The sequence below is a fragment of the Sphaerodactylus townsendi genome, linkage group LG08 (assembly GCF_021028975.2).
Source record: "Sphaerodactylus townsendi isolate TG3544 linkage group LG08, MPM_Stown_v2.3, whole genome shotgun sequence".
Classification (NCBI taxonomy): domain Eukaryota; kingdom Metazoa; phylum Chordata; class Lepidosauria; order Squamata; family Sphaerodactylidae; genus Sphaerodactylus; species Sphaerodactylus townsendi.
Window position 1 is genome coordinate 25648572 of NC_059432.1, and position 25347 is coordinate 25673918.

Below are 25347 nucleotides of genomic sequence, written 5' to 3' on the forward strand. Positions count from 1 at the left end.
AGCAGCCAAGGAAAAAGTATTTTTGAGCTGGCTGTAGCAGAAGGTGGGAGGTGTCTTAAATGACCAAAGGTCATGGTTGTGATAGGAAAAGCTGCTAAAATAATACCAATCAGTACAGATATTTCTACAATTTCAATTCTAGATTATGAATGAACCAATTATTCTAAATTGCATTGGCGGACTGAATAAATAATCCAGCATAAGCACCACCCCTATTTAGAACGAAACAATAACATAAGAAGTGGGAAGGGGATCTCCCTATAATGCATTAATGTGTAAATATCGCTCTAGCCGCAGATACTCCAAGCAGCCTATAAATGGGATTTGCCAGTCAATCTAAAAAACAGCATGAGCTGCGACAGATCTACCCTCTTCTTTTGAAGAAAAATAGGCAACCGCGTAGCAGCAGTTTTCAGTGTACAACGTGCAGACATAGGGCGCTGAGATCAAACCCTACGAGTAATTTTGGCGAGCAGCATGGCGAAATGCCTTGCAGCAATAACGGACGAAGGGCGAAACAGCTTCTTTTGCTCTCCCTACCCTTGCTCTTGTCCGCAGTCTTCTCCCTCCTCCTGGGCTCTACCAAAGCGCGCCCATGTCAGGCCGGGCGGGCGGGCGGCGGGGGCGCTCGGTGGACCACGCTGCCGTGACTCCTCCTAGAGGTGGTATGTGGAGAAGGAGCAGCCCCTCCCTCCCGCCCTCCCCATTTCCTACCACCGGCCTCCGGAGCTGCTGCCGCCGCCGCCATTGAAACCATACAATACCAGCGGCGAAAGGGAAGGCGGGAGCGCGGCACCGGCACTGCGGCACCCAGGCGGAGACGGCGGTTAGCCGGACAGGTGACCTGGAGGGGGACAGCCGACTCGGCTCAAGCAGCCCACCGTTGGGGGCGTCCGGTGGAGGAGGCCTTTCGTTTCCCGCCCCCTCCACACAGCGGCGGAGGCGGCCCGCAATAGGGGGAGCGCCGCCCCCGCCCGCCAGCCTCGCCCGTTCCTCGGAGGGGGGGGGACCGCGCGCAGCCCTCAGGCAGAGGGGGTGGGGGGATTGGAAAGGGGGGGTCAAGGCGGGAGGCTGCCCAGACGAAAGGGGGATGCGGCGGCGCCTCAGCGTGCAAGAAAAGGCGCCGAACCCGCCGAGGCTTCCTCTGCGTCCTCCCCGCACCCCCGGGAAGGTCAAGATGGTGCGACTGAGGGGACCGCCGCTCGCCACTCCTCCGTCTCTTCAGCCTCCCGAGGGGGCGTGATCGCTGGGCGCTTCTCCCCGGGGGAATGAAGTGAAGAGAGCGCTCCCCAGCGTTTCCCTTTCCGGGGTGCCCTTTCAGTTAGAGGCGGTTAACGGCACACGGGGGTGGGGGGGAGGGCGGGGGGCGCGTCGAGGCAACCAACAGGACGGCACTTTTTTAAAAAGATGAAGCAGCAGGGGAAGAAAATGGGAATTGCGCGGGAAATGAGCGGCGTTGGGTTTCCCATAGTCCTATGCGCGTACGTCGTTTGGGTCCCCGTGCCCAGCCACCCACCACCCGCTTCGAATAGCGAGCTCATGAGGCGGCTGCTCGGCTCCTTCTGGCTTGGAGGTTCTATATCGCCTCACGCACGCGCCCCCTTATGCAAATAGGCCTACCGTTTTGGCGGTTTGAATTTGAAAAAAAAAGAGCGAGAAGGAATGCTCCCCGCTGGAATGAACAACCAATCCCGTTAAAGGGATAGGTTTTCATAAAGGAGAGCTGACGATGTCGCCTGTCGGTCAGCCTGGAAAAGTCCACCGGCACAAAGCACGCAGTTAACATAGGAAGCAGTTGGCTTGCGTGTTTAATAGCGAGCCTGGTTCTAAATTTAGACAAAACTTTTTGGAGTCACAGGCCCAAACAGATCATTCAGGTACTATCTACCTCACGTGGGAGAGGCTGTGCTTCAGGTAGAGCATCTGGTTGGCATGCCCCTCTGGGTTTGATATCCAGTTAGAAATAGAATCAGGTAGTAGTAGGTGATTTGAAAGGCCTGCCTGAGAGCCTAGAAAGGTGCTGCCAGTCAGTGTGGACGAGCCTGACGTTCATAGATCAGTGGTCTGACTTGGTGTAAGACAGCTTTAGGTGTTCCAGTGACCTGTGGTGCAGTAACCACCAGGCCTGGGCAAGTTTGTGTGGGTATTTTAGGGCTGTGAATTAGGCTAATTCTTGTTCAGGTGGTCAGTGTGAATTAAACGGCAAATGGGAGTGTATGCATGCATGTTTTAATATTCTTCCCTATTCCATTGTAATGGGGAGAAAGCTAGAGGTTACTTCTTCTCCCAAACATAGGTCTATATGAGTGGCTTTTAATTGTATGAAGGGGCGTTCACCTGTGTGAACTCACCTACAGGCTGACATGGTAGAATCCAGACACACATCCCTCTGCAAGCGTTAAAGCTGGACCTCAGTGAAGCAGTTTGTAACCTGCACACAAATACTAGCAGCACACAATTCCCAGTATATCCTTTCCTCTAGTGTTACTGTCTCCCCCTGCCCCTTCTTTCCTGACAAGTCCTGCATTTTAAAGTCTGAGTAAATTAAACACTGTTTTCTGCATTCTGGGGAAGCCGTATCTCTGAATTTTAGAGACAGCCTCACTAACAAAAGATGCCTACTCTATTTACTTTTTATATATGCAGAGAAAACTGGATATACACAAACCAATACATGTGCAATCACATGTGCAATCACTTCTATAGAATTCTAGGTACAGTGCATATATATTGCATTAATTCCACGCAAGATTTAGATATCATTTTTCCACAAACTGCTTAACTAAACTTTCTGGAAAATGCCTAATAAAGTGGATCTAGACTTGTCAGATGGAGCTGCTGCTGGCCTATCAACCTTACAGTCCTTTGATAGCCAAGGAGAAACATATAAATTTACAAGAGTAAAAATAGGTCTTAAAACATGTCTGCACCTTCAGACATCATGTCACAGAAAGAATTAAGGCACTTGCTAAAATTCTGTATTCTGCATAACTTTTAAAGGCGAAGAAGCACTGTCCTATATTGCATCTCTCCCCACCCCCAACACCAGGAAAATTCTGTTAAGAAGTTAGAATTGGTTGTAAGGACAATCTTTTGTTTCTCTTGAGTTAAACCGATACCTTGCAGAAGGGGAGGGGAGTACACACCAAAAAACTACTACCAATACTAGATAGAAAATTGGGTTTTTGTAATTTCTCTTAAATATGTAGTTAATGTTCTGTCATACATCACGAACTTCTTCACGTTGTAATTCAAGTGGTACTATGAACTTTATTTTATTGCAGTGTTGCCCAGGAACATTTATATTTTAATGATACTTACATTCTATTGAACAAAGTGCCTGTTACATTTCCCCAATTACAAATCCCTGCTTTCGCTTTTTGTAGATTTTGTGGTAGGGCAAGCAAATAAGAATAATCTACTAGAAGACTGAAAAACACAAAAGATCAACATGTCGGCCAGAGGTGGAAAGAAAAAAATGACCAAAATGTCACGCTCCAGCAGAGCAGGTGTTATTTTTCCAGTGGGGAGAATGATGCGATACTTGAAGAAAGGAACATACAAGTATCGGATAGGAATGGGAGCTCCTGTCTACATGGCAGCTGTTATAGAATACTTAGCAGGTAATGACATTTTTAAAAATTGAAATACTAAAGTCGAAAGGCAAAGTGCTTACAGAGTACCTTTAAAGTGTAGAGATGATAATGGTCAAGCATTCATAAAAATCACCTACTTGTCAAATTTTTTGAGGTCTAGCACTTACAAACGCAGAGGCAAGTATGAATAGTGGAAATCCATTCCAGTCTGCTTTTTCACAAGCAAAAACAAATATTTTGGCTTAAAAAGTAAAAATAACCTTAAATGGAGATCCCATCCAGCTTTTTCTGCCCAAATAAAGGGCTCAGAAGTTTTGGACCGGTGTCCACAAAAGGATATGAACCAGTTTATGTCCAACGGCAGTGTGTAGATTATATGTGTTGAGTAATGGGTTCAGGGATTTGGGTTTTCCCAAACCATTAAAACAGAAAAAAAATCCTAGAACATAATATGATGTCCTACATAGGCTGTGACTGGATATATTTGGATTTATATTTAGTATACAAAATAAAGAGTACCTCCCTCAGATTAATTTCATGTCTCAATTTCATGTCACAATTGCAACAAATGCTCAAACTGGAATACTTGTCTAGGAAAGAAATTAAGTGTGATTTCAATGTTACTTTAAAATGAAGTCAAAATTATGTAGAAATTACTGTCACTCTTCATAGACTCACTTGCATTAGAGATGTGAAGGTCTGGAAACATTCAAGAAAAAGGCTGTTTCCTCCAGCAGATTATTGTTTTCTAGTTTTTGTATTGGAAAAGTCAAAATTTTTGAGTAGCATTAGGGAGGAAAATCCTATGAATATTTTCTCTTTTGAAATGAGTAAAATACTTTTTGAGACAAGGTTTTAGTTACTCTGAATGGCTAGTCTGAAGAGTTGCATGTAAAACAATTTATGGTATTAAATAAATTCCTGTGTGTACTGTAGACAAATGCAACATATTTTCAAACATATGTTTTTTGTTTAACTGTTGTTAATGTTGGCATTAGTACTCTATGAATTGATAGGCTATCAATTGATGAATTGATAATACATTATTGAAATATTCAATGTGTTCATTGTTATGAAGTTTAGCTTGATATTCATATATACTGCTGACCCTATTATAACCACATCAGACAGTTTATGTACAGATAACACACTTTCTTTTTTTTGTTACAAAATATGTGTGTTTTGTTTTCAACATGACTTTTTCCTACCTCTCAGATGACAGCTGATAAGGCAGCATAGAGGAAAGCAGTTTGTAGCTGTCTTCCTGTTTAGTATAAGCTTTACTTAGTTTTCTTCTAGTAGAAAACAGACAGCCCAATCCGGGGTGGGGGGGGGGGTCCCTCTGGAGATGGCATACCTACACACCAGCTAAATTGCCATTTCATCAAGCACAAGTGACAAATGTACTGGCAGAGGGGCAACTTACCCGGGCAGCAAACGGCTCCACAGCACCCAATCCAGAAGCTGACTCTGTTGCCCAGACCCACCAGCACAAAAATGCTGTGGAGTTAAGGCTAACCTTAGTTGGCCTGCAGAGCTCCATTGGCCCCCTTACACTGGCAGAGATATGTCACAGTTTCGTGGCATATCTCTATTTCCCACTATGGGTTTTTTCATTTTTGAAAAACTTTTTAGGGCTTCCCACACCACGGGAAAGCCCTCTAGAAGGAGCAGGACAGTGCCGCTCCACCCACCCAGCAGCTCTGGATTGGGCTATAAGGTATTTATATTTTTAATTTTTTATAAATATATCAAATAGTACCATTTTTATGGTAATTATAATATAGGATTTTATGATTTTAACACAGTGAAATGTGTTTAGGCTTGATAAGAAAGTATTGCATATGTTTCTGTTTCCCTCCAAATTTCTGCTTCTGGGACAGAGTCCCTTTAGCTTCAAAATTTCTAGAAATGTTTTCATGTCTGTTGCATTACTTGTTAGCTCCATATCAGACTGGAGACTACAATATCCCTTCCACAATGTGAAATGAAACATACAAGTAAGAATTTAGTTTTGATTTGACCTGCACAACAATCAGGTGAATTAATAACTTCATTTTTATTTGGATTATAATTTGTGTATAGTTTTATTTCCCCACACCACCCTGTTTACAAATCATAAAACATATATGTACTCTCTCAGCCAATTCCAAGGAGGAATCACCTGAAAAAGTTTCACTAAAGTTTTGAAACTGCCAATTTTGTCTCATATTGTATTGGCACTGTTATCCATCCATTATTATTAACTGAATGAAACTGAGTCTTTTAAAATGGACCCCCTCCCTGAAAAAATAAAGCACTGTAAAATATGTTGGCCCACATCTATACATTGGTGCAGCTATGGACCTCAAATCATTATTATTATTATTATATATTTTTAGAATTTTTATGTCGTTGCCTTCGGGAACCTACCTAAGCCAACTTACAAAATAAAAATAATAAAAATAAAACATTTAAAGGTATTAATTAAAATTTGGCATAAAATACCCAGCCCTACACAGACAAAAACAGGCCACTGACAGCTTAAAATAGTAGTTTCCAGACTAAAACAGTATTTAAAAAACATCTGGCAGCTAGACAATGTGGGAGGACGCAGTCCTTCTAGTATCCTGGCCTTAAGCCATTTAGAGCTTTAAAGGTAAGAACCAGCACTTTGAATTTTGTCCAGGAACAAGTGGGCACCCACTGCAGATCTTTCAGCCTTCCAGAGATAGTCCCTGTATTTGTCTTGGCAGTAACTTAACTGCTACATTTTTGGATGTGCTGAAATTTCTGGATGTAATCAGAGCATGGATCACAATCATGACCAGTTCACGCTTTTGGAAGAAGGGTTGTAGTTGAAGCTGATAAAAGGCATTATGTACTACAAAGGTGATCTGGGCTTCCAACTGTAGGCCAGAATCCAGCAGCATTCCCAAACTAGAAACCTGTTCCTGGTATAACTTAATCATTAACCAGCAGCATTTCAGTCTTCTCTGAACTGAGCATCAATTTATGGGTCTTCATCCATACTATTACCGTCTTCAGGACTTCCACAGATCCACTTGACTGAGCTGTTAAGGAATGGTGGAGCTGGGTGTTATCTGTGTATTGGTAACACCTTACTCTAACCTCCTGATGATCTCTCCCAGGGGTTTCAAGCAGCATGGGGGATAAAGCAGAACCCACCAGGATCCTGTAAAATAAATGCTAAGGGGCTGAACAGCAGTCCCCCAACACCACCTTTGGAATTGGCCAGTCATGTAAGAGTGGAAACATCAAGGCACAGTACCTTCCATTCCCAACTCAACCAGCCACTCCAGAAGAATACCATGTTGATAGTATTAGACGCGGCAGGAGTTCAGGAGAATCAACAGGAATGGCCTCCCTCAACAGGAATGGCCTCCCTCTCCCAGCAAAGATGATCCATCAGAGCAACCAAGGCTGCTTCTGATCCAAACCCAGGCCCAAATGTGGATTGAAATGGGTCTAAATAATCAATTTATTCTACCTGAAGCCACCACCTGCTTGAGCACCTTGGCTAGCAATGGAATGTTGGCCATCGGGCAGCAGTTGTTGGGTTCAGGGATGCCTTCTTTAGGAGGAGCCGAATTACTGTCTCTTTCAAGGAAGCCAGAACTATACCCTCCTGCATAAAAAATATTTATTACCTCCAGGAGCCATTCAACCATCCCAGTCTTGTTCAATACCAGCAGCTACAAAGGGCATGATGTGGGCAAGTCCAGCAGCTACAAAGGGCAAGTCTAGATGTGGTATGGCACACCTGTCTGATTGCTGGCCCACTTCATCAGATCTCACCTGAAAGTCATCCATACAACTAGAACCAGACTTCAATCCAATAGCATCTGGATACTGAACTGCACCAGCTGTGGGATCTGAGTCATGGCAGATGCAATCAATTTTATCTCCAAAATGCATTTGCAAAAGCATCATAACAGACCTGTATGTTTTCTGTGTGTACATTTTGAGGAGCATAAGATAAGAGCCCCTTTACAACCCAGAAAAGCTCAGTTGGACAGCACTGCACGGGCCAAGTGGTGGCAGAGAAGAGAACTTGCTTTGCTATCATTACCACCAGAGTAGACATGATTACATGATCTCACATGTGCTCAGTCACATTCACGTTGAGTTTTCCTTCACTTTCACTTCAACCATCTATTCAATTGCTTTATTGCTCTATGCTTCTCAGTATACCAAGGAGCCTTCCAAGTTCTTAAGGAGGGTAGGGGGAGCTACAGAACAATTGTGTTCATAGCTGGGGTAGTCTCTGTGTTCCACATATTAGCCAACCCCACTGACTGGAAAATCCCCAAGAGATCTCAGAAAATCATCTGAATCCATTGGCCTCCTGGAATGGACCATCCTCACTGGCCTCCTACCCTTGCAGAGGTTCTGGGTGTCTGTGATTAAATCTTACCAGGTAATGGTCCATGACAAGGGCAGTGTGGAAAATTCCTTCTTTACCGAGTCATTCATTTTGTCTTCAGAGAATACTAGGTCAAATGTCTGTCCTGCTATATGCATAAGGACTAGATTGTTCCAGGACAACCTCATGGTTGTCATGGTGGCTGCAAAGTCCTGAGCTACAGCTGTCAGGGCAGCCTCAAAATAATCACTGATGTTTCCAAACATGCCTGTCCTTAGGGTCATCAATCTCAAATCCAAGATTGCCTCAATTTAGGCAGGGAGATAGTGGGCTCGGTGGTACACCAACTATTCTGTCCCAGGTTCCCAGAATCAGGTACATGCAAGGAAACGGGTTCTGAATAACAAAACATCTGGTGAGTGCCAGAGACCCCCAACAGACCACAGACACTCACCTTCCCCATCCACCTAGCCTAGGCTTATGCTGCAACAGTAATTTAGGGGGGCAGAGTTGGAAGATATCCGATGCATACCAGCATGTCCTCCTCATCCAGTATTGAATTCTGGGTATGAAATATTTTATTTTGAACCAATGCGCCCTTCAGCAGTTGTATTTTCAGGCCTGTTGAGTGGTTAGCAAGATTACCAGCATCCTCTAAGTCGGCATAGGGACCAGAAAGAGGAATGGTCATAAACTGACAATCTCCCCTGGCCCATTCTTCTTCTGCCACTATATCTGCCTCTGCTCACTAGTATCTCAGCAGTGGTACCACCTCTTCCCCCTCAATGCACATTCACCTAGATACATGACAAAAAATCTCTTGGGAATTATACAGCACGAAGAGATACAGCAGTTACTGTTGCTAGCCTCTGGCCTCCCTTCTGTTTCAGAATGATATAATCTGGAGTTCTCCTGTCATGGTTCCCCAAGAGTCACCAAGCATGAGCTGTGGACCTTTGGTTCTTACGCCGAAATTTGCACTACTGGCAAGAGTTGAACTTTAAGCTCATCCTCTGTTGCCAAGTACCTGCAATATGAGTGAAGCATCAGAATTAGCTGCAGAGCCATAGTCAGCTGCCTAGCTGGTCCCAGTTCCCACATTCTTTCCCCTACAGTACATATCATCTTTAAAGAGAACCAAGGCATCCAGTAAGTTCCTTTGCAAGTAAATCTCACCTGTGCAAGTTGTCCATTCTTTTTCATATCACCCCTCATAAACTCATATGTCTTGAGCTAGAGACAGCCCACAGTGTGTGACCTCATAAAATCAATATTATATTCAAGCTGCAGAAAAGTCCTTTGATGTAAGTTTCCTTTAATGTTCTTGTAAAAAGTAAAAAAAAATCAAGTGCCTATATCATTAAAGAAAACAAAATGTAAAGAAGTAGATAACATTCTTTTAATTTTGGTAAAAGCCACACCCTTGTAGGAATGAAAAAATTCTGCATATGCCAGCAATCAATCATTACAGGGGTTGTTGGTTTTTTTGCCATCAAATCATAGCGGGATTACGGCAGCCTCATTTTCAGGGCAAGAGATGTTCAGGGGTGTCTGGCCTTTGCCTGCCTGTGCTGCATAGCAACCCTGCACTTCCTTGGTGATTTCCCATCCAAATACTGATCAGGGCCACCCCCGATCAACTTTTGAAATCTCACAAGATTAGGGTAGTTTGGGATCTCTAAGTCAGGGCATTACCTTTTAGCTGTTCTGAAAAACTGTTCAGATGAACACAAGACTTCACCAGAGAAGGCATTCAGGCATTTATTTACATTTTTCAAGGATGTGATAGTTTAATGCTTACTGATGTCCTCAAATTTTATTCCATTGTGTAGGATCTTTTTAGTAGAATGTTGTCCTGTGCGCAGATTAAGATAAGAATTAAAAAGAGATAATGAAATTATTTTAAAGGGATATTAATATATAATGAATATATTACTGTGCTGCAATATAACTTTTGAATAATATGAAAGACAGGCTTAATCTTAGTTGACCAATCACTTTACTGCATTCAATATATAGTGGGAGGGGGTCTTTTTGCCAGGGCCTTCAGAAGTAAGGCTGGAGAGTATGAGAAGCAGGACCTTTTCAGTGGTGGCATCACTGCAGTAGTTTTGTTATCTAGGAAGGCTCACCTGCTTCTTGTGACTGTCACGGAGATCACTAAACTTTTTTTTTAACTTGAGGCAATCTACCAGTCTGCCTGTTTTTAATCTGTATTTCGTGGGGGTTTTTTGCTGCTTTTTGCTTTACTTTTTGCTGCTTTTCAGACATTTTATTATTTTAACCTAGGAATGCAAAACCATCTCAGAGCTATATATGTTACTAACCTGAATCAGTTTATGATACTGTGGATCTAATTTGAATATAGGACAATGTATACTCTTGAACTTGGTTACTCACAAAGGAAATCTTGGCCTGAAATCATACTTAATACATTTCTTGTTACTGAATTGTATTTCATTGTATTTGTAGCAGAAATATTGGAATTGGCTGGTAATGCAGCAAGGGATAACAAAAAGGGAAGAATTGCCCCAAGACACATTCTTCTGGCAGTTGCAAACGATGAGGAGCTGAACCAGGTATGGTTTCCAAATGCGGCAGTAATCATGCATTATTTGTTTCCTTCTGCAGGCCAGTAGGCTGATTTTTATGGTTATGAAGGAGGTGATGCTGTTCATTGCCACAGGGGGGAAATATTGAATATCTGAAACCCCAAAAGCAGTATTAGAACATTTGCAGTTCATGGTTTGTTTTCATTTGTTAAAACCTTGCTAACAAGGTGTTGATAGCTTGCAATCATCCAATTTGCTATCCGTGTAGTATTCAAAACCATTTCAGTTGTCAGCTGTCAACAGAGAGAGAAATATAATAATTAAGCATGATTGTGCTCAGACTAAATTTGTAATAGCACAGAATATGATATAATAAATAATATGATGCTGCTGTAGGCAAGAATATTGGGACTATGTATCTGAACTTGAGCCATAATTTGTGCCTTTCCTTTGATATTTGACAGGAGAAGTATTACTGTGAGTTTTTTAAATTTAATTTGGGTTTTTTAAAAAGATTTTTCTTTGAATAATTTGTTCAAGTGTATAGAAATTATTCTATAAGAATTAAGTATAAAGACAAGTAAGAATAAAACATTGAATCATTTATGTTTGTATTCCATTGTTCCCTCAAGTACCTCCTTTTTGTACAGTGAATTGCTTATAAAGGCCGTGAACACATCAAGTCTCTTCGCCTATGACCCACCCCACCACAACTTCACTCATCTGAGCAGGGCCTTGTGCAGTGGACACCCTTGCAAATGGGCAAGATCAACAACTGTCCATTCATCTGCTTGCTATGTTGTGGCCCCCACCTTGTGAGATAGCCTTCCTGAGGACATCCGGAAGGTTCCCACGCTCCTGGCATATCACAAACTATTTTAAACATAATGGTTCAGGAGCGTGTTTTTATAAAGGAAAAAAAGTACATCATAATATACTGATACAGGAAAATGCGTTGTTCTGCATTTGCATGCTATATAATTTGTTTAGAAGATAGCCTTGTTTTAAATTTCTGCAATTCCAATCTTGTTCATTGCTTATTAGATATATCACCCTATTGATTGCATTGATTTACATTGTGTAATTTGCCATGATTCTCAGTGAGAAAAGCACAGTGTAAATAATGTAACTAGCCAAATAAAAATAAGTCATTCATTTAGTTTGAGTCTGTGTTCATATATGTCCTTCATATATTGCCTTTTTCTGCAGTTATTAAAAGGAGTGACCATTGCAAGTGGAGGTGTTCTGCCTAGAATTCACCCTGAGCTACTTGCCAAAAAACGAGGCATCAAAAGTAAATCTGATACTATCCTTTCGCCTTCCCCAGAGAAGAGAGGGAGGAAATCTTTGGGAGGGATCAAGAAGAGTGGAAAGAAAGCAAAGGCTTCTAAAGCTCGGGCACCCAAAAAGGTAAATAGAGCTCAAATTTACTTTGCCTATTTGAAAAGTAAGCTATCCCTCTTAAAATCAGTGTAGTTTGTTCACTTTTGAGTTTTCTCATAACAGTTTTGTTTATTTATTTGTTAGTCAGTGGTCAGTTTCACTTTGGGATGTTATATTCATTTCATTACAAAGGAATCCTGTGTTATATTAATAGCAGGCAAGATACTCTATGCAAAAACAAACCAGAACTTCTTGTAAGAGGTTAGTACCTCTTCAGAGCAATTCAGAGGAGTCATCCAAGGTTTTCTTTAGCTGCTGTAATATTCAACACCAGAAAAAGACTTAAATTCCATATCATGCTACTTGGCATATAAAGAATGGTATACACTTCAGCTGTTTTTAAAAATTAATTTAAAAACTAGTCCTGCTGATTTCAACACAGCTTTTTTCCAAGTGGTTGTGCCTAGAACTACAGCCTTAATTTTTGGTCTTTTAAACAAAGATTTGAAGAACTGAACTCATTGTTTCCACTGTGAATATGTATATGTATAAACTGCCATGAAGTTGCGGCCAATTTATGATGACCCCACAAAGTTCTCAAGGCAGGAGATGAACAGAGGTGGTTTGCCATTGTCTGCCTCTGTACCCAGGAATGTCTTGGTCGTCACCCATCCAAGTACTAACTATGGCTGACTCAGCTTAGCTTCCAAGATGAGGCCAGCCTGGGCCATCCAGGGCCTTCAATATATGCATTGCATTACTGACAGGAAAATTACATATAATTTTGATAAAAATTGTTAGACTGGGCAAAATTATACTGTTGAGCTATACATAGGTCTGTCAGTTCAATTTGAATGTTTTCAGAACACCCTTGCAAATACCATATATACTCGTGTATAAGTCGACCCGCATATAAGTCGAGGCACCTAATTTTACCACAAAAAACTGGGAAAACTTATTGACTCAGGTATACCCTGTTTCCCCTAATATAAGACATCCCCGAAAAATAAGACATGGTAGAGGTTTTGCTGAAGTGCGAAATATAAGGCATCCCCCGAAAGTAAGACATAGCAAAGTTTTTGTTTGGAAGCATGCCTGACGAACAGAACACAGGAAAAATAAGACATCCCCTGAAAATAAGACATAGCACATCTTTGGGAGCAAAAATTAATATAAGACACTGTCTTATATTCGGGGAAACACGGTAAGTCGAGGGTGGGAAATGCAGCAGCTACTGGTAAATTTCAAAAATAAAAATAGATACCAATAAAATTACATTAATTGAGGCATCAGTAGGTTAAATGTTTTTGAATATTTATTTCAAAGAAAAACAGTAAACTAGCTCTGTAAGTGGAAAAGAGGGTCAACAAGAACATTATGGTATCAACAATAACTTTAAAAGTACAAAAACCTTAGCTTTTTTGTAAGGAAGGGTTTTAAACAATGGATCTTACAATAAAAACTGGAATGAACATGCCTGTTCACGGTGACATGTGTGGGGATGATCTATCACTGAAATGTATCTAGATCAGGGGTTCCCTTCCTGCCAACACCTTTCCTAGTGCCTGTCAAGTGTTTTTAGTTTGTGTGAGGAGGCAGATAGAGCTTTTGCCCAGAAAGGCTTCTGATTGGCCACTGGAGATCTTATTGGCTGTGTATATTTAAACAATAAGTTAATTGAAAAAGATATCCTGTTAAACAGAACTTCCTGAAAAGTTGAAGAGTTGCTGTTAGAGTTACCCCTCAACATTTTCTGGACACCATCCTGTGTCAGAATTTCAGAGGTGCCCATAGGTCCAGGAAGGTTAGGGACCCCTGCTTTAGACAGATGCATGTCTCAGACTATATGCGGCTATTTCTGTATTATAAAGGTGTGCATCTTTATATGTAGCCATTTTCACATTTTTAAAGCGCAATTTGAAAAAAACAGAATATTACTATTTTTATACTTCAGATTTGACTTCAGGTGCACCTGGGGAATATTAGTATGCACAGTCCCCACCAAGCCCTTCTAGCAGGAATGCCCAGGCAAATCTTGATTTTTGTGGTGCAGAAGATTGGTCTTTGTAGTGACCATTTGAGAACTGAATCACACAGTTATCATGGGTGGTAAAGTGTTCAGATAGTGACTTCGATGCTTTATTTTTACCTGTTCATACCATTATATCAAATGTTCCAATGTGGCAAACCAAGATGTTACCCCATCAAGGGAAATACTAGCTGAGAAGAGGTTTTTGTTTCCTGTTCAGTTTCCACAGAGGACTTAATTTAGATAAAATTGCTTCCCAACATGAAAACAAAGTGAAGTAAAGTCACTAAATGAGGATCTCCCTTCTTAAAAAATGAATGAATTGACCTTGACTGTGATCCAAATGGCATTCTTAAAAAAACATTCCTCAGCTACAGAATATAAGTTCAGAGATAGCCATATTAAGATTGGACAGTGTTTGTGTACATAGTTTAAAGAATTTATAAACAATATGTTTGATTTTGTGAATATAATTAGTTTTCTGAATGTTTTTGTCTTCCCAATAGAACAAACAGAAGGATAGTGAAAAAGAAGGAGCATCAAATTCAGCAACTGACGATGGACCTGGAGATGGGTTTACCATACTTTCCTCCAAGAGTCTTGTTCCAGGACAGAAGGTAATAAGTCAGAGAAGAGAAGAGGGTACAATAGAATTTTACTGTCTTCACTAGTCAGCTAAAATGCCCACCTCAGTGTAGAATGTTTTGTATGCTAATCAGTGTTTTATAATGATTCAGTAAGCATTTTTATCTTCATAACAGCTAAGGTAATGTAAATTGTTTATTATCCAAGTTGGTAACTAAGAGCCCAATCTGGAAGGGGGGGGAGATCTGATGGAATGGTACACCACCGTGCTGGCATTTACCCCAGCCAAGGGACAATTTCACTGGCATTTGGCCACAGCACCACCCCCCAGGGCTGGAACACTGCAGGATACTGCGCCAACGTCCCAGGACCCCCGCCAGCATAGCAGGGGAGGAGCTAGCTCTATGTTAACGTCTCATATTGTAGACTTAAGCCACCCTTTGGGAAGGCCTAAGTCCATTGTGGGTCATAAAGGCTTCCCAGCAGTGGGGAGGCTTTTTGAGTTTTCATGCCTCCCCAAAACATCAGAAAGACTCTTTGGGGGCAGTGGCCAGGAACAGCCACGGTTGGGTTCCTACGTCTTGGGTGGAGCTGTTACTTAACAAGTATTTTAAAATGATTCTTTACTTACTATATATTCAAAAACAAAGGTCTGTGTGAGGGAAAGTATTTCATGAATTTGGCATGGGTTCCAAAAGTGTTGGAGTACAATAGCATTGACAAATGTAATTTTGAAATCTCTGGGCATCATTGTGTTATGATTGTATTATAATAGAAAGATGAAGACTTGGTGCTTGTTCTGAAGAAGGAAATGTGTCCTTAAGCACACTCATAGATATTAGTGTACAAGAAATACGAAACTCAAGCATATATGTGCAAAAGCTGTCTTCTTCACGTATACTCATACGTGCACATGCAGTTCCTCCTTCATCCGGTGTCATGGGCTGCTTGTTCATAATCCCAATGAGAAAATTGGTAGTAGTGTCTGACTGTTGATTGGGAGAGAGTGAAGGGGTCTGGATCTGATTAGTACTACCACCAGTTATCTGGCTGTGCACACAGAAGTCCAGCTACTGCTTTATGTATGTGAAGCTGTTGGGGGGTTGGGGGTGTACGTTAGTAGGTTATTTGATAACAACGTTAGTAGATTATTTGGTAACAAAGACAGGCACTCACCTTATTCATTTCATGGAATGAATGAGATGGAGTTTCTGAGAGGAAAAGGCAGAGCAAGTTGTCATAATTTAAACTTTGGGTGAAATTTTAAAAGTGAACTCCTAGTGTGAAAAAAGATCCTGATAGCGATTTAAGGATGATTCTGAAGAAATACTGAATAACTAAGTATATTGAGGTTAAAAAATCATATAAGGCTAGGGTCTTATATGAACTGATGGTTCTGAATTGCTTAGGACTACCCAGGGTGTGGTTGTCAGATTATTAAAAATATCAATTTAGTGTTTATCGACTAGAAAAAAACACGTGTGAGATTAAGAATTGTTAAGAAAGGGCTAAGAATTGTTAAGAAATGACTAAAAATGAAATTGACCTTACCATAATGTCTTTTTTCATCCCATATCAAAAAGGGTATCATATTAGCTGAAAAGGTACAACAAAGAACTAAAATTATTGGGGGTTGGAGCACCTTCTCTATGAGAATAATATTCTCCCTACCATAATACTAAACGTTAGGGGATCATAAAATAAAATGGACTAGCAGGACTATTTCATGTAGCACAAAATTAACATGGAATACACAGTTATAAGATGATGTGAAGACTACAGATTTAAGATGGCATTTTAAATAGGTAAGAGGAATTCATGGAGAATGGTCTATCAATGGCTGCTATTCATAAAAACTAAATAGTTCCAGATGTCGGGGATGTACTATCACAGAGTACTGTTGCCTTTGTGCCCTGCTTTTAGGCTTCCTGTGGACATTGGGTGAACATTTCTTAAAGCAAGATTCTGAGCTAGATGGATCATCAGTCTGATTCAGCAGTATTCATGCTTTCTCTTTCCACATTGGTATTTTGTAGCTATCTCTGACGCAGAGTGACATCAGCCATATTGGTTCTATGAAAGTAGAAGGCATTGTGCACCCAACTACTGGAGAAATAGATCTCAAGGAGGAAGTCGGTAAGACTTTATTGAAGTAGGTAGGGTGAGATTAAGTTGTATGTAATAAAAGTCTTTCACTGGGCAGCATTTTTATATTGTTAACAATGGTTTTATTTATTTACAAACATTTACATGGTGCTTTTAACAATGTTCCAAAGCAGCAAACAACAATAATACAATAAAAACAAAACCATGGGGGGAAAAAACAGCAGGAAGAGAAGAATTACAATTAGTCATTAAGTAAAGCCTTTTGAAAGAAGAATGATTTTAGCTGGCTTCAGGGGAGATATAAAGAAGGTTCTGTTGTGAGGCATTTTAATTGGATAGCAGCGTTTGAAATTTATGTTTGAAATTTAAATACAGAAGTGTTTGTTTTATTTTAAATTACTCTTACATTGTCATTTTAAGTTTGGTCATGCTGTTTCAAAGCCTCATTTTAACGTTAGCCCCCTCCAAAGCATTTTCTGTCTTCCTCGTATGCTGTCCCCTAATATTTGAATTTTCTCATGCCTAACACACACAGCAGTGGTCTGGTGTTCCTTTAATTAATGGCTTACTGAGTACAGTAATAGTAAATTTTGCAGTAACAGAAGTGGTGCGTTAATTTCCACCAATTCCGCCTTCTCGCTGCAAATTACCTGTCATGTTGTATCCATGGCTCCCCAGGCGCAGCGTTTTTGGGGCAAATCTGTGGGCTGCAGTGGGAGGAGGGGGGCAATAACATTCTTGTCTTCTGACAAAAGTGCCTTCCATGACTGGAAAACTTAGTCTGGATTAACGGAAAATGGCCACTGCAGGAGGTGAAGCCAATTACAAAGTGGCCATCATGAGAGGTAGAGTTGCACGTAGAAAGCCCCAGTACAGGAGACAAGAGGATTAATTTTATAAAATATACTGAAAAGCAGCAGTAAGGCCTCTTCTGCCCGAGTCAATAAACCCAGGCTGGGGATGGGAAAATACCTGTGTTGGGGGGAACTTTGCACGCCTCCTGCTCCACGTTTTTCTCCCCCAACTCGGGTTTTTCAAGAATTACACTTTCAGCTATTCTTTGTTTTTATGTGAGTAGCAGCCGCAAGCGAGCGAACAGCTGCCCCAGGAAGCACTTGCGTCTTGGTTTTTAAAGGTCCTCCCTGCGCAGCTACACAGCATGGGAGGTGGGTTTTTTAAAAAAGACTCACCTCAGTGCTATGGCAACCCGCATTGCTTCTGAAGACATGTGAACAGGATAGCAGGAGAGTGGGTAACTTTATCCTGCCTTCAACCCACTCTCCCGGTGCTGTGCGGAAGGGGCCTGAGAGAAAGAATAAAACCATCACTGTAGCAATAGTTTCATGGCCAATCAAAAACCCTGCTGGGCAGGAGTGCCACCTGACTCTACACACTTTCGAAAAACATTTGGGTGCTCTATTGGGGATGCTGCTGTAGCCCATCAATAATAAAACCAACACCATAATAGTAGCCGTGTGGCCAACCAAAAGCCCTACTGGGCAGAAGACTCACCTGGCTCCATCCACTTTCGAAAAATACTTGGGTACCCCATTGGGGACCCTACTTTGGCCCATTAAATTGATGTTTCCAGTATTCACAGATGCTTTGTTTGACTTATTCTTTGTGATCAGCTTCTTATTGCTTCTTCATTATTTGAACTTATTCTTTCGTTATTAGCCTCCCAAAATTTAGTTCAGTCTTCCTGAAATATAAATGTGGCTCTTGATGGCAAAAATTAGGGTGATGATAGAACTGTGAGTCAGTTGTTTGCCAGGGATGCCAATCATCTTAACTGAACTTATGAGCCAAGCTGGAAAACACATGGCTTAGAATTCAGGGGTCTGCAACTTGTGGCTCTCCAGATGTTCGTGGACTACAAATCCCATCAACCTGGCAGGGGCTGATGGGATTTGTAGTCCATGAACATCTGGAGAGCCACAGGTTGCAGACCCCTGGCTTAGATCATGATCCAAAAAGTGTCTGAATGTGGAACTCTTTATAAATTACTCTGAACTTTACTTGAGAATGTATCTGGCATCACACAAGTGTAGAAATATCTGTATTATTCATATCTATCTTCTCTTCCAGTTTCAGAAGTTTTCTGCTTTCTACATTTTTAATATGTAAATTTCTGATTTGCTTTTATAATTATTTATATCATCTTGTGCTTTCATTCTTTGTTTACCTGTGCTACACTTTAGCTGGGCTGACTAGATAGTTTTTGGAGGGGGGAGTGGAGAGATCTTTATAAATGTATTTAACAGACTTTAGTAGCCCTTAATAGCCAAAAGGCTAAGAGCCCTGTTCAAGGGGGAAGGGGAAATCCCCGGGGCATTTACCCCAGCAGAGGGGCGATCCCACCAGTACTGCCCCCTCCAAAATTTTAACGGTCAATTATGCTGTGATTGAGCCGCCCTTTTGTTTGTCAGTATGCAGTAACAATGCAGTAGCATGAATGTGGTAATTTAGACTTCGTGTATACACTTCGTGTTTTCCCATTTTTATAAATTAAATTAAACAGTAAGAATAGCCTTCCATTGTTCAACTGGGACACTTCACAGGCAGGAAGATTAGCACCTCTGTAGGGACACCAAAATAATTTCCTTTCTGTCAGAATCATTTTTAATAGACTGTGACCAGAGGCTTGTAAAGTTTAAATAAAGTTTTTATTTACAAGAAATGAATCAGGAAGTTTTTCTGGCAAAGGATAAATCTGAAATTATATACAAGCTAGTTTCTGAGATTTTATTAGTTAATTTGTTTCAGTATCTTTTTATAGTTTATACAAGGTTCGCCCAGGTCAATATCTGTAGTGCCTTCAGGTTGTTAATAGTCACTTAAATTTTCCACAAATTAAGGACCCACCAGGATAGGTGTTCAATTTTCTGTTTGGTGCTCTAGTTAATGTTCTAATAAAACCTTAATTTCTACCCTCAATTAAGGGTACAGTTCCTCAAACACTTAAGACTATCTCTCCTGTAGAGTATCTTTCTCACGTGGCGCTTATCAGAGAAGGGCTTGCAGCTTTCCTCCAGGAAACCCAGTCCTTTCTCTCTTTAAACTCAACCACCCTCAGGAGCTTCACTGCCTCATATCTGGGTGGGTTCTCCTCAGAGAAAATCAACCAAGCCACCAGACAGCCCTCCCTGCTTGCAAAACCAGCATGGCACCTTCCTCCCAATGTCTTTCATTGCACTGTTCAAAAATAGATTGCATGTAAAACATACCCTGGCTTGTGTCTTTTTACCACTGTTTAGACCAGGGGTAGGGAACCTGCGGCTCTCCAGATGTTCAGGAACTACAATTCCCATCAGCCCCTACCAGCATGGCCAATTGGCCATGCTGGTGAGGAGCTGATAAATAGTTCCCTGATATCTGGAAGCAAGATTCCTAGTTTAGACCATAATAATATCATTATTATCCATGTACTAACTGGAAAACTAAGGAACTAGGAGATTAGTTCCACTTCTATCAGTGGTAAAGGAATATCAGGCCACAGAAAAGTTGTTGAAATGACTTTGTCTTAAAAGGCTGAATTTTTATTTGAAAGCGCAACTCAGCATTTTAGTTAGAGACCTTGTGTCACTTTTTCAGGTAAAGCGCTGGAAAAGGCTGGAGGTAAAGAGTTCTTAGAAACAGTAAAGGAACTACGCAAAACACAAGGACCTCTGGAAGTCTCAGAAGGTAACATATTTAATTTCTGTGGTGCTTTTATTAATCACAAGACATTTCTTCCTCCCAATATTCAGACCTTCTGATCCTCTAACTTATACTTGAATTAATTTTATTTGCATTTTTAAGATTAAAAATAGCTTAAGGAAATAGAAATAACTATTCTATGTGTTGTGTGTTTAGCGTGTTGTGTGTTGTGTGTTTAGAGCAATTCAAGAACTATTTTGTGTCTTTTGACTACAGGTACAAGCTAAAACTTAATTTTTATTACCTTTTCTACAGATTCCTGCTTATGGATAATTTTGGCATGTTTTGCACATGTAGCAGAAAGAAGTATAATTTTTGTGGTTGCCCAGGCCAATTGGAGAAGTAATATTCTTAATGTGTCCCTGTGTAAAAACTTTCTGCAAATGAATATATTGAATATATCAGGGAGTAAGGTTTTAGTTCAGGTCTTCACAAGCTGTACTAGTCCTCCACTGATATGGGAATTGTTAATGTAGAGGAATGTTGGACAAAATAACCCCTTTCATGCAGCAGTAGAGAGCAGTAGAGATTTAGCACGTTTATGCTCTGCTACATAATTATCACTTTATTCTGCTGCATATCTAGACCAGTTCTCTGACAAATCCTATTTAAGATCAACCAGTTTGAAGGAAGATCCTACCAAGAGATAGTACCATCCTCCATCAAGTCATTTTCAAAGATAGCAGGCAGCTCCATGAATGAACACTTCCATAATTTCGTATAAATATAAAATATGAACGACTTTAAATAAATTTCAGATCTTCTGTGGTATTCCATCTCACAAGTGACTGCATTGTGACAGAATTAAATGAAGCCCTTAAGATTGTAGGTGAAATTAATAGAGGCATGCAAGTGTAGGTTGGCTGGCTGGAGCTGGATTTCTCTAATAAACTGGGATTCTAAGCTTTGATTAAACTGGTTTAAAATCCAGATTAGTGGAAGGAGAACTGGCTCCAGTTGACCTGTACCTGCATTTATCTGCCAAGAGTAACCAGGCCAAGTTTCAAACTGTATTTCTCAGCACAAGAAGGGAGTGATCTTTGTGCACATGTTTCTTTAAATGTGATGTCTGATTGTAGTTGTGTTTTGTTTTCCTTTTCAGTAATAAAGTATTTTTAAAACTTCTTTTTAAAGCTCACCTTTAGTCTCTCTCTCTCCCCCTTCTTCCTTTTCTGTTGTTTGTTTACCATAGCTGCTCTCAGCCAGTCTACTGGTCTAGCAGCAAAGTTTGTCATTCACTGTCACATCCCACAGTGGGGTTCAGATAAATGTGAAGAACAATTGGAGGAGTCGATAAAGAACTGTTTAACTGCAGCTGAAGACAAGAAGCTGAAGTCAGTGGCATTTCCACCTCTCCCCAGTGGCAGGTATGTGTTTCCTTTGTTAATTAAGTACTCCCATTTAATTCATTTGTAGAAAATTTCACAAATTAATATTTCCACATTCTGCATATAAATAAGTAGTAGGGCAGTTTCACTGTGGGACTAATTTAACAAGGGTTGCTTCTCTGACAGGAATTGTGCCATTAACTATCTGTATGGCATGTACAGCTCAGTCAGTATGAAATTATCAGGATTGCCTTCAAGGACTGTAGCATTCCTGGTGAAATATTAAATACTTTGATCACCAGTGTGGAGTATGGTGGTCCTTTCTCATTTGTATGCCTGGCCCTGATTGATTTGACCTTCATTCCACTTTCACAACAGTGCCAGCTAGCTGTCCCTTATCTTGGGCCTTGGTCTTCCCTCTCATTTCCAAGACCTTTAATAAAATCTAATATCTCTGTTTTGGAATTGGATGCAGTTTGTGATCCAGCCATTCTTATTTAGCTGAGACCAGCTGTATCTATCTACTTCACCTCTCTGGCCTAGGCTCCTTGCCTATAAGTTATCGGTCTTTGCCCAGAACCCACTGTAGATTGTCTGTCTACCATGGATTGATGTTCCTGGGCAGCAGGGAAAACGCCTTTCATCTGTGCTTCAGAAAAGTATAGGTCTAGCAAAGTGTTTCTGCAAATTGGGGTTGCCCCGAGGTGAGGCACAGAAGCCTGCAAATATAAACTCTGCAGTTAATATATGATTTTGGTACTGGATGGCATAGTATTACATCATTTCAGGTTGAGGATGCTTTATTTACAAGCTTTAACATTCATCTTTTTCTTATATCCAGAAATTGCTTTCCAAAACAGACTGCTGCCCAGGTGACCCTCAAAGCCATTTCTTCCCATTTTGATGACTCCAGCCCTTCATCCTTGAAGAACATTTACTTCCTGCTCTTTGACAGTGAGAGCATTGGCATCTATGTGCAAGAGATGGCAAAACTAGATGCCAAGTAGCAGCAGAAGCCAAATGAAATTTTATTTTTCAACATAAATTTGAGTAGGATGCGGAATTAGAAGTGGGTTTTATTTTTAAAATATTGTGAGGAAGGAGTATGTGAGTAGCTTCAAATTCTGTGAATGGTGGAGGGCTTTTGTTATGTGAAAGAGAGAGGAAAAATGTCTGATCTGCAATTTTACCATGCTTTGGACAACCTAACATTTTGTTTCATCCCTAAGAGACTAAATTGCCAGCTCTCTCTTTACTGTTTATTACGTCTCAAATTATTATAGTTTAGACCTTTTGAAAATAAATCTCATTTTAGAGTAGCAAACAATTCAGTGCATACAAATATTGAAAAAGATGAATTGTTTGTCCCCTTTTCTTTTCCCAGTGGTAGGTAGAAATCATGTTGTGTCTGCATTCCGTATTGGACAACGTAATTTCAGACAGTTCACTTGGTGCTTTACTGTTTTATCCCAGAATGACCTGTAATTGCTCAGAATATTTCATCTTATTTGTTTTTATTAAAAAATGGCATTGTGCTTTTTTAAACCTTTAAACTTTACCTTTTGCTCCACTTGGTGGTGTCATATTCAACCAATGTTCTCATTTGGAAGATATTCAGATTTACAGAATTAAACTGAGAATGAAGCAAGGATATTCTGCCCTCTGGGGCACACTTTGAGAAAAAGGTGAGGTAATTGTGATGAAGCAGAGCACTGGGATGGACATTCTTCTGCTGTTTTGAAAGTATAATCCTCTCTCTTGTAAATTGCTGTGTTTTCACAGCAGTCGGTTAGGAATGAAGTAAAACATCACTGATTTTTCACCTCTGCTTTCCTGCTCTCCTGTGCTATCTTCATTAGAATAAGGGCACGAAATGAATTTTTTCCTCCCGAGTTGCCAGAGCAGTACAGTTGACAAGTATTCAGGATTGTGGTGTTGTAATTCACTGTTGTATATCTTTCCATTCCTTTCCATTATGTATATATTTAAAAAACCAGCAAGTCCTAAGTACATTTACTTTAACTTAAGTCCCACTGAGTTCTGTAGGATTTGCTTCCTAACAAGGGTACTTAGAATTTTGGCCAGTGATACAGTTGGTCATATGTTTTGCTGTGAATATTGTCTCTGCCCTGTTCTTTGCAGATTGCTAATGTACAGTATTTCCTGCTGTATTTTCATAATTTCTTCCACATAGTACATTTCCCCAGTTTCCCTGTCACAGTCCCCCAGCAACGGTTATCCCACACCCAGACCACTGCTGCTATTTCAAGATGTGGAAGGAAGAGGCCCGTTGTATACTCATCCCCATGTTGGTCCAGGTTCACCACATTGATTCTGTTAATTCCCAGACGCAGAAGGTTTGCTGAGATAGGCCAGCAGGTTGCCACAGTGTCAAAGCATTTGGCAATAAGGCACATTCAGAAGCAAAGGAATCTTTTTGAATCTATCCAAAAGACAACAGAAGCTAGCAAGTATTTAATGACAAAATTGTATTTAAGCAAGTGGAAGAAAATGGGTTTCTACTTTTACCAAGGAGCACCTAGCAGTTGCTGCTGCTGCCTTGTAGAAACCCTTCAAAGGAAAGTCAGTTTTCACTCAGAAGAAATCCAAATCCTTTTTTGAGAGAATTAACTAATATGTCCCCCCTCCCTTCCTCTGTCTTCTTTCAGTGGAGTTCAGCTCTTGCGTTATCAAGTGATGTTGAAACTTTAGCTACCCGTTCACTGCTAGTTCTACTGTTTATGATAGTATTTTGATAGCTGTTACTTCCACATAAAGTTAGTGAATAAAGAGCATTTAAATGGGACCCTTTCCTGAAATTTCATCAAAGTTGTTTTGAGGGCTAACAGATTTTTTTTTACCTAAGGTAAATTTTTACCTCAGTTCCATTTCAACCAAAGTGCTATGTTGCCAGCTTTCTTTGGTGAGTAAAGAAAAGGAAAGTGTTGAGACCTTTATTGCTAGATTTACAAAGGACTAGTAAGTATATAAAAGACCCATACCAGTTTATTCGTTTGTTTGTTAGGGAGTAGGGAGACAATTAAAATACAGTGATCTTCTGCACAGTTCATCAGTTACTAGGCTGTTTTCCTTATGAGAGAGCAGGTTGCCAAACTGACCAGGGCATCAGCACCTTCCACCAGTTTGTTATGCAGTAGATGCATGTAAAGTGATCATGAAGCATTACTCAGCAATTGTCAGCACAACAAAAGAAGAAGTGGGCAAGCTGAGCTATGCATCCTGTTCAACTGACAACCTCACACCGCCATTGTATTTTATTACATTAGTCTGCTAATCTCCTATGTGGGACTGCACAGAGACCACAATGTTAAATATAGGGTTGCTGTTACTGGTTGCTGATCACTGGTCACCGCACAGTCGTACATCCAATCTTCCAAGACTGCTGTAGGCTCTTTTTCACAAGGTGAAACGGCTCGAAGGAACAAAGGGGTGAGATTCCATTTTCTATCCTATATTAAATCCAACATATAGAACATATATTCCATTTTCTGTTCGATATTGGCACCAACATGTAGGAGGCTCAACAGCTAATTGACTCCACCTTATTTATTTTATAGAAAGGTCCATAAATCGGGACGCATGTACAGTCACTTGCAATGGCAGCAGGAGGGGTTTCTTAACCTTCCCATCCCACTCCCTGTCATGCCCCTTCCCCTGCTCACTCCCCTGCATTAAGCTGCTT

At 40.6% G+C, this 25347-nt stretch overlaps 1 protein-coding gene across 1 annotated transcript; it reads left to right on the forward strand.

The window, feature by feature from the left end:
• Positions 1-679: 679 nt before the first annotated feature.
• Positions 680-23197, forward strand: LOC125437579 (core histone macro-H2A.2). The gene is made up of 9 exons (XM_048505285.1): positions 680-839; positions 3387-3623; positions 10435-10541; positions 11724-11924; positions 14433-14543; positions 16548-16647; positions 20212-20301; positions 21509-21683; positions 22486-23197. Exons 2-9 carry the CDS (start codon positions 3452-3454, stop codon positions 22649-22651), a joined length of 1122 nt encoding a protein of 373 aa, XP_048361242.1. The 5' UTR covers positions 680-839; positions 3387-3451; the 3' UTR covers positions 22652-23197.
• Positions 23198-25347: the final 2150 nt, after the last annotated feature.